The following is an 11,013-nucleotide window of genomic DNA, read 5'->3' on the forward strand; positions in this document are numbered from 1 at the left end:
CATAATTTAGTATGATTTATAAGCTGTTTTCCTCATGGGGACCGACAAAATGTCCCCACAAGGTCAAAAATTTCGGGTTTTACTATCCTTATGGGGACATTTGGTCCCCACAAAGTGATAAATACACGCTCACACACACACACACACACACACACACACACACACACACACACACACACAAAATGACACAAAATTACAAACACTTTGTTGTATTTTGTGTTCATTCTTTTGTAACAAATATTATCCTTATACAGTATATTATCCTATACATATGCATATACTGTAGACCACAAAGAGCCAATAGCTATGCAAAATGTATTATGAACAATGCAATGGTCATTCAAACACTTTAGAGAAAGGTTGCCAAAAAGGTGGTATGATAAAGTTACTCAGATACCCTCCCCCATATACTATATACTGTATATGCACATATTTAAATATGAACATTACAATACCCTAATATAAAAATTTATAAAATGTTACCCCCATGTTTTTACATGTATGCGTGCTATCAGCTTTGCCACATAACACAATTTTTTTATTAATATTTTTGAAAGAAATTCTGTTACTGTATTAACATGCATTTTAATCATGTTAAATAATGCGGCAAATATAGCAAATTAAAAATATATTTACTTATTTATTTTCTAGAGTATTAAAAAAGTGTGCCCAAAGTTTTGGCTTTGAGTATAATTAATCTCATGATATTTTTTTTTTCTTCACTTGTCCCAACCGAGTTGCAAAAAATACTCAATATATATATAAAGAAAAGACCTTCCCACTTTTAGTTGAGAACATCCACCTCACAGTCGGTGGATATTTTTTGCCTTTTTTGAGCATTGAGCTGCCAGCATTAGATAGTGAGGCTTAATGAACAGAAGTATTGTTTTCTGATGTACATAATGGTTTTAACAAAGGATTATTAATAGCTGTGTTTATTTTAGTGTTTATATAATTTATTAATTGTGCATTTTGCTTGTAAAAAATATATTTGTCTATTGCTGCCTTGATGGATAACATGTCTTATCCTGTGATACTGACTCTTATGGTACCCAAAGAATCAAAAACATATAGGTATATTTATTTTGTGTTCTTTCTTTTCCTCTATCTGCTTATATTGTCAATTAATGTCCGCCTCGTAATGGTCATAATCATGGAGAAAGCTCTTCATGAACCAATGTACATATTCTTCAGTCATCTGTGTCTAAATGGTGTTTTTGGAGCCTCAGGATTCTACCCGAAATTTTTGTCTGATTTAATGCTAGATTCATATGTGATCTCCGCTCACATGTGTGCTCTGCAATCATATGTTATCTACAGCTCTTTACTTTGTGAGTTTACAATTTTAACAGTGATGTCTTATGATAGATATGTAGCCATATGCAGACCTTTAGACTATCATTCCAAATTAACTAAAATCACATGTGTTAGGTTAATTATTTTGTCCTGGATTGTACCCAACTGCTTTGTGGTTCCAGGAGCCCTGTTGTCTAACTTGAGGCCATTTTGTAAATATCACATTGACAAATTATACTGTGACAACTGGTCAATTGTAAAGCTTTCTTGTGTGTCATCCTTTGTTAATAATGTCTATGGATATTTTGTTGCTGTCATATTTGTTAGCTGTGCAGTTATTATCGTAGTGTCATATATTAAACTGATCACTGCATGTAAAGCATCTTTAGAAAATAGAAGGAAATTCTGGCAAACATGTTTGCCACACATATTATCACTGATAAATTTCACTTTTGCTATGCTTTTTGATATAATGTATAGCAGATATGGTGCAAATGATATTTCAGAGAGCCTACGCATTTTTTTTGCTTTAGAATTGGCTATAGTCCCACCTGTTTTTAATCCTCTAATCTATGGATTAAATGTCACCGTGATACGCAAAATAGTTTTTACTTCATGCAATACAGCAAGAGAGAATGTTTCAGAAACTCAAAAAAGGGGTAAAGCCAAACAAATTGTTAATTGCTGTACTGTACAGCTACAGTGATTAAAAAAATATATAGATTTCATTATTTTATGCAGAACTCAGATATGCAAAAAATGTGTGGCATGTTGGCTTTATACAATACTTGTGTCAAAATGCATGAATGTGTTTTTGAACACACTTGTCCAAAACAATGTGCCTGTATATATGACTTTCAAAACAAATTATGAACATAATACATATGTACATAATACAAAGAAATACCATACAAATTTTTGTAGTCTAACCAAACCAAAATATGCATGTAAGTATGTAAGAATGTACTGTATGTATGTATCATGGACAATATCAGTTTTAGGGGGGCTCATCCCCATGTCAAAGTATACTTCTATACATCTTCACAAATGAGATGTTGTAGTAGTGGTATGCAAACTGCATTAAGTTCAAAACATGTTTAACTTGAAATAAAGCAATCTGAGTATAGGGAAGGACAATACCTTTTTGCACATGTTCAAACTGTGCAAAGCTTTAACCCGCCCATGTGAAGTTTTATGATTATTGTTGATACTTAATAATACAGTCTCCTAACTCTGTGTGAAACTACACACACAAACTCGCTTATATAATTCCAACTATTTATTTAAATTCAGTGGTTATATAGAACCTAACTCTCTGAGCTCTGTTTTTAGACAAAATGTAAATAAATAATAATGCCACATCTTTGAAGCATGAATTACACACAATAAAACTACAGTTAGTTGGTATTAGCCATTGGTGTTATAAAACAAAACTAAGAAAGAGAGATTTTCCTCTATGTGAAAGTGCCATATTCATTATAATATTTTTACTGTTAATAATTTTAGTTATAGTTAAATTGAAGTAAAACTTTTTTGGAAAGAAACTGTGGTTGACAGGTTAGTTTATGGGAATCATGGCAATGATGGATCAAAATCAGCAAATTTACCCAGGATTAAAATTATTTTGAAAGTCCAGGATCAACATGTGACAATGGTGACAATGAATGATGGTCCTTGATATCCAGTTTGATAATGATGGTTCTGAGTCAACATCAGCAAATCTATCCAGAATTGAAATGATTGTGATGCTCCAGGATAAACATGGTGACAGTGATGGTCCAAGATCAACACGGTGACAATGACAGGCCAGAATCAACATGGTCACAATATTAGTCCAGAATCAACATGGTGACAATGACAGTCCTGGGTTAACATAAGCAAACCTTCCCAGAATGTAAATGATTGTGATGTACGATCAGTGAAATTATCATTCTGGATCAATATCTATTCATGATTTTAAAGACTTTGGAGATTATTACGTTTGATCAAATTAATGAATAAATAAAAATTACGAAGAACCAAAAGTTCAAACAACATGATTTACTTATGAAAATATATCCAGACTTATAAAACATAAATTAAGTATGGAAATTCTGATAATATAATAATAAAAATTATAGGTACATATATGTACCTATAATTTTATTATTATATTATCAGAATGTCCATACTTGATTTATGTTTATATATATATATATATATATATATATATATATATATATATATATATATATATATATATATATCTATATAAATTATTCAGGAGGTCACTTAATGTAATCCTGTATTAAAGATAGTGTAAACATGTGTGTGAGGGATTATGTGAGTGATGGGCAGGTGTTGTATAGAATCAAAGAATATAGAATCGAGCTATGCCGCTTGCTGAGGCAGCCTCGCGCTAGGGTCCATGTAGGGGGATAGTAAACTGGGAGGAGTAGGATAGGGAGAGATTGGAGAGGGCATGCAAGTTGAAACACTGAAGGGAAAGTGGCGGTATCGGCCGCAGAGAAATGAGCTTGCGGAGAGCTGCTGTGTGCAGGAGGGATCAGTATGCCCAACGTGGGGGGCATCCCCGTGAAAGGACAAAGTCTCCCTGGACGGAGGCATGAATCTTGACCGCCCAGGCCGACCTTAAGTCTCCCTCCTGGCTTGATTCGACAGATGGTCTCGTGTGGCGAAAAGTGCGAGCCCAGTGGGAGACACGGCGGCCAACCAGTGTTCGAACGGGAAGGGCTCTCACAGCATTCGACGAGGGAGTCAACCCAGCCACGAATGGGAGAGCCCACAATACAAATAAACATGAATAGCTCACACTGCGTTCGGGCGGAAAATCCCACTACTGATTCTGGGAGAGCCCTAGAATACATTGTGTTGGAGGGGTCTGCAACGCCGGCTGGATCTGCCTTAGCGGATGCGTGAATCCTAGCCACTCGAAACCAACCTGGCTCCCCATTCAGACACAGGGGAGTCCTCCTTGTACTTTCAATGGGAACCCGACGATACAAATAAACATGAGTTAGCTTGCACTCTTTCGAACAAGAGAACCCCTGCTGAGATATGCACGGATATAGCTAGGGTAAATGTCGGATGACCAAAGGCCCAGTAATCGTATTTGATGCTCGGGCATGCCTTTTTGTGCTGCAGTGGTTGTGGCGCCAATGCAGTAGGAATGGCTTGAATAAATTTTTTCTGAGATGCATTTTCCTTGTTAGTTGGCTGATGAAGGGTTTTGTTGGCAATTAATTGCAGGTCAATGTATTCAATTATAAGAGTGCAGTCCATCATTAGACTGAGTTGATGCAGGCAGAGATCAGTGAGGTCTAAACAGGACCTAAACCATGTTAATGCAAGTCCACAAATGCCAACATAATTCTCTAGCCTATTCAAGAGAATATTGTGTTCATCATACTCTGTTTGATAAGGTATTTGATTGTTTCATGGTCTATGATTTGGAGGTCCAAAATGGTGTGGTTGGATGGCATGGATTCTTGGGTCAAATTTTGCAGCCCAAAGGCACCACAGTTACGGCACCTGGACGTCACATTTGTGCTGCTTAGGGATGTACTGAGCCAATGGTAAACATGATAATGTGGTAAACAACTAGCGGTTGCTAGTTCAAATATCGGATACACATGTGAAGCAATGTCAGGAAACATGCTTGCTTGTGCGTACATACAACATAATTTAAGGTTGGTTTATCATGAAATTAGAACGCACCTGAAACAAAGTATCCAGATAAATACCTTAGTCTGATGTTTATTTAAGTTAAACGTATGGTCTGGTGCTTTGAAGAATGTTTTCCAATGTGAGGTGAGTAATTTCATAACTCTGTATTATTGGCACGGGGTGACTCTGACGATTACATATGAAATTGTTTGGAGTTTGTGCCTGGAAGTTGGATTTAAAAGATTTGTAACCATTTTAAACAATACCATTTCCAGTAGTGAGATAAATAAAATGTATTTTTGTATTGATGGCCTGTAATAATTGTGCAAAGCCGAATCATCCAGCATCGATTTAAACCCATAATATTTTAGACTTATTGTGGAGCGTAAAATTGACAGATTGTTGAACGCTTTTAAAGTCATGCAGCAAATAGGTTCTATAGTCGAACTTGTTAAGGTCGTGTAACCCAATGGTTTGAGCAAAAGTAGAGAAGACTGTTCTGTGAGAATAAAAATAATGAAAAGTTTACCTGCATGAAGCGTTTATCCAGGGTGGGTGGAAAGTTGTGTTATAGTCTAAAGTTTGTCGAGTAGCTTGCTTCATGGTTCCCTATCTGTCACTCACTCGACATTGTGTCGTTGTGCTAACTGAGAGCCCGAGACACCTCTGATCTTTGATAAAAGGCCAATGGGAATTGGCGAGTGGTATTTGCTTGCCCCTCTCCCGGACATAGGGGTATAAAGGAGGGGGACGTGCATACCGCTCATTCAGATTTTCTCTTCGGAGCCGAACAGTTGATGGTTCAAGTTGGATCCTTACGCCGCATTACAGCGTCTTTCTCCCCTCTCTGGACAGGTGCACTGCAGAGATTGCCCCTTCAGCAGATCTTCAGAGTTTTCCCTCACAAAAAGAGTATATATATATATATCTCCTTTCTCTTGAACCGGCACCTCCAGCTAGTCTTTATCCCCCTCCCGGCTGATTTGCCCGATTCAGGGCCGGCCGAGTGTCCTCAACCTTGTCACAATATGTCATTATTGTCACATTTTGTTGCTTTATAGTTTGCATCATAGTGTCTTATATTAATCTGATCAATGCATCTTTAGAGAATAGAAGGAAGTTCTGGCAAACGTTTTTGCCACACATATTATTATGTAATTTCTTGTCTTTAGAATTGGTTGTAGTCCCACCTGTTTTTAATCCTCTAATCCAGGGCTACTCAACTTTGGAAAGGTCAGGGTCAGCAAAGCTGGATCAATGTACCTTTGAGGGTCACACTCTTCATTTTTATGATTTATGATATATATATATATATATATATATATATATATATATATATATATATATATATACACACACACTATAAATCTCCACTTTCACTTTCAGATGTGAAGTGAAACAAAACAGGCATCACATGTGACTGTCAGATATGAAAGTGAAAGTGGAGATTTATAGTACAGACGTTCTTGAATATTGATCTTTTTCTCACCCACACCTATCATATTGCTTTTGATTATATGATATTAACACTAGAGTCATATGCATTGATTATTTGCTACCTGTATGTGCTTTTTTGAGCTTCAGAGTTCTGACCAGCATTGTATGGACCTACAGAGCTGAAATAGTCTTCTAAAAATCTCTGCTGAATAAAGTCGGACACATCTGGAATGGCATGAGGGTGAGTAAATTAAGAGATCATTTTCATTTTTGGGTCAACTATCCATTTTAGTCAATATTTTAAACATAAGGGGTTTACCAGTTTGATTTTCTGATTTAGACCAGTTCTGTTGCCACTGTGATTGCCAACTAACAAACACCAACATGTTCAAAATCATGTACTCCAGAGATGTGTTCAACAACAAGAGCGATATATTCAAAATTATAACCACAAGTCCTTCGTGAAAAGTCTTTAAGATTTGTTCACTCCTTTAGCTTTTTGCGTCAAAGTAACGCAGATCACTAAAGAGCATTTGCGTGATGCCGTCATAGCTGGAAATGATTTCCTGTATTATTTTTCTGTAAATACTGTTGTCATGACGAGTACATATCTCTGATGAGCTATTCAAGAGATTAGACAGATTGAGTTAAGTGAGATTGTTAGCACACATGTTTGATTGACAGACCGCGCGCACATGTAGCCTACAGGTGCGTACACACTGCCAGCGACTTTATCGCTGCAGGTCGCCAGTGGCTGGCGGTGAAGTCGCTAGTGGGTGTTCCCACTACTGGTTGCCTAGTAACGTTTATAAATGAAATTCACGGATGCCATTCCATTGCTGTTGACAGCAAATCTCTTTTCTTGCCACTAAAAACAAACATTTTGGAGGGAAAAGACTAAATATAAATGGAATCAGTACATAAAATGCTTTATATCAAAGATGAATGAGAAACAAGGCGTGCTGTTTGCCATAGCGGCTGTTTATCTGCGGCGAAAATGCAAATGCCGGTCTGTCTGGGTCCATAAAATCCCTGCGATCTCAGATACACCTTTCCACGCAGTATTTTTCTTAAAAATGTCCTTGTACGTGGGAAGAGACATATCATAGAGCACTGGAAAATTTCTAACAGCAAGAATTAGCCTTTCATCCATCTTTCCGTTACTGCAGGAGCTGAGAGAGAGAGAAGGATCACGTGAGCTCTCCCGTCGTCTCTCCTATTGGCTGTCGCTTCCGTTAGTCGCTCCAAAGTTGAACTTTTCTCAACTTTGTCGCGTCGCTGGACACGCCCACATCTAGCGCCAATGGTCGCGTCAGCTCGTGTCGCCGGAAGTCGCTGTGCTCGCATTGAAAATGAATGGTATTGAGTCGCTGTCGCACGCGATGTCGCTGGTAGTGTGTACGCACCTTTACTGCGTGTGAACGCTCGCGCAGACCGACCGCCACTCTCATAACATCAGTCATGCTCTAATAGTATTTATATATTTTTTATATTATTATTATTTGTAACATCCTCTTGCAGTTGAATACCCTCTCTAACGTGATTCAGCAATGTAGAGGACTAGCGTAAATTCTCATTAAAATGGGCACCTCATACAGATTCATACAGATTTGATAGGCTGCTGACACATATATTTCTGATGATTATATCAATAGATCGTGTTGAGTAGTGCTGGTCTAATCTTTGGATTAAGAGTAAATGTTTCTCAAAGCTTAAAAAACCTAATTAAAACCAAATTAGTTACTGATACATATATTCACATCCACTGCTAAGACAAATTGGCTTCATCAATAAACTTTTATAAGGTGCAAGAAATAATTTTTGACAATTGTATTTCTTGTGTGATAAATGTAAAACGGTCCAATATTACAAAATACACTACAGTACACTGCATAATACAAACTATTGTTACTTTCAAACTTTCACTTTTCGAGGACCTACTGATTAAATGTCTGGTTAAGACCCTTTAATTTCTTTTACTTAAGATTTTTTTGGACTTTGTGTTTTTACATCTTATTTATGTTGTTTGTTTAAATTACTAACAGTAGCATAAGATTTTATGAGATTTTGACATCCAACCTATCACTGGCATTTTGATACCATGCTTCATGCATAACAAACAGAACCGTGTTACTACCTACCTAAATTACTTTTTCTTTTCTCCTATGTGTATGCTATTTGCAACTGCTTCTAGCAGACATTTGATCCCAAGTTTCCAGTAGTATAACAAAATAGTACATGCATGTCTAAAGTAATAAGTAGCATTTGACTAATGCATTAAGGTACATACAATTTTAAGGTTACAAACAGTCAAACAACAATGCTGTATTTTACATGTTTTTAAAAGCTTTTCCTCACAGAAGCTTCTTTAACAATGAGAGAATGTTGTTGATGCCAGATCTGTGTCATGTATCTTCATTTATTTTATGTTATCATGGTATTGTTAAGACATTGAATGGTAAATAAACAGTTTCTTTGCTTTTAATTACATATTTCTAGAGTTTTTATTTTAGGTAAAAGAGGAAGTGTCTGTCTAAAACGCTGAGGAATAAATCACTCATTGCCAGTAGTCACATTGAGTCACATGCCACTTGAAATATATTGTTTAATATAATTTTTTCCCCAAAACACTTTACAAAAAAATAAAAAATAACACTAAAAGAGTTGTCAAAATGTCAATGCTGCTCTTGTCTGTACAACACAATGAATGGTGATCTGGCTGTCAATTGCAATTTTGCTTGATTTATTTATATATGCACTACCGGTCAAAAGTTTTGAAACACTTGATTGAAATGTTTCTCATGATCTTAAAAATATTTTGATCTGAAGGCGTATGCTTAAATGTTTGAAATTAGTTTTGTAGACAAAAATATAATTGTGCCACCATATAATTTTTTTCATTACAAACTAAAATTTAATAAAAAAATACAAAAAACATTTAAAAAAGCTTTCAAAACCTTTGACTGGTAGCATACATATGCAACACTAAGCAATCAGGGAGTAGTCATTACTCAAAGACAACAGAGTGGACTATCTACATATTATCTATGTTGGAAACACATTATCTTAGTTTGAAGTGATAGGTGAGAATGGAAAAGATATGGCAGGCTATTTGCACTAATTGTAAATTTACATTTACATTTATGCATTTGGCAGATGCTTTTATCCAAAGCGACTTACAGTGCACTTACTACAGGGACAATCCCCCCAGAGCAACCTGGAGTTAAGTGCCTTGCTCAAGGACACAATGGTGGTGGCTGTGGGGATCAAACCAGTGACCTTCTGATTAACAGTTATGTGCTTTAGCCCACTACACCACCACCACTCACAGAAATAGTGTTAGATGCGATTTGCACTCTAGCACAAATAGTGGCAGATACTCTTACACCCCTGTTTAAATACTAACATACATTATATTGTATGGCACCCTTGGCAAATCCGGACTTGCAAGGGCATCACTGTTTTTAGATGTAAAGCACCGCAAGGTCCCACTGGCTAGAGAATCTGATCTCAGTTTTCTGGGATTTAAGAGGAAACCAAGTGGCAAACTAGACGCACATTTGGTTGACTTTGGAGTTTGGTCCGATTGGCTCGAGCTGAATGACCTTTGCTGCTGGACAGGTGTAAGTCTAGAGTGGAAACGGTCTTCCTCTGAGACAGTGAAGGTCTCAGATTAATTAATAACTGACCCATTGGCTTCAGTCAGAGTGACAGTGAACCAAAATGGAACTGGGGACCAGCTTCCAGAGATTAAAGCTTGCAGTCATTTTATGGATCTGCACATACTGCAGTAATAGTTGCACTGGACTGGGCTGAAACTGGCAGGGGAAACTCTCCTCAGCTGAACGCTCAGTTTCTCATATGATTCTGAGGAATGTTACATTGGGTGAGGACATTATCATATCTACAGTAAAAGTAAGAATGCAAGTCTTGCCAACAAGACTGAATCTATCTATATGGTTTCCATATAGACATGTTCCTGGTTGTTTACACCACAATAGTGAAGAAGTAGTTCATGTTTTACTGGTTGCCCAGCATATAAGGACCTTTATATCGCCCGACATTAGATTTGTTGACTGAAAGTGTCACTTGTGCATTTTCTTCATCCGGTACATTTATTCTACTGGTAATTCGGGCATGTTAAAAATGTGTACAAACCCTGATGTATTTTTAAATACTGTATAATAGTGAATACCTCAGACATAATCATTGTAAATTAGATGCAGCAGGGAGTTTCTTTGTGGGAAGTGGGGTGTGTGTTTGATCACAGTCTGGAGGAAGTCTTTCTTTCTAAACTGCATAAATACCAACCTCTTGTTCAGTGTTTTTTAACAACATTGGTTATACAGTACGTGTCAACTCTTAATCTTTATTTTTGGGAGTCTAGGTCATGTACACAGGCTTGTGGTGAGGGGGTTACAGCTCACAGGTATGTCTCAGAGGAAGGCCAAACAGCTGTCCAGATACTATTCTGCATCAGCCATAATTGGTAGTCGTAGTGTGTGTAGGGGGCGTTGTTGTTTGTATCCTTGATACAAATAATGTAATACCGTCATGTGTGACCTGCAATTATTTATGTAAATATGCATCAAAACTATTTATGTCCTTTTTTTT

The 11,013-nt window shown here is 36.9% G+C and overlaps 1 protein-coding gene across 1 annotated transcript; it reads left to right on the forward strand.

Annotated features, from left to right (window-relative positions):
• The first annotated feature begins 1,009 nt into the window (after positions 1–1,009).
• Positions 1,010–2,002, forward strand: LOC127624872 (olfactory receptor 14J1-like). The gene has a single exon (XM_052099825.1). It carries the CDS (start codon positions 1,010–1,012, stop codon positions 2,000–2,002), a length of 993 nt encoding a protein of 330 aa, XP_051955785.1.
• Positions 2,003–11,013: the final 9,011 nt, after the last annotated feature.

This window comes from Xyrauchen texanus, chromosome 31 (genome assembly GCF_025860055.1).
Source record: "Xyrauchen texanus isolate HMW12.3.18 chromosome 31, RBS_HiC_50CHRs, whole genome shotgun sequence".
In the NCBI taxonomy this organism is placed as follows: domain Eukaryota; kingdom Metazoa; phylum Chordata; class Actinopteri; order Cypriniformes; family Catostomidae; genus Xyrauchen; species Xyrauchen texanus.

Bases quoted from the DNA above. Each gene is read 5' to 3' on its own strand.
- LOC127624872 (XM_052099825.1), top strand. From the start codon at position 1,010: ATGGATAACATGTCTTATCCTGTGATACTGACTCTTATGGTACCCAAA.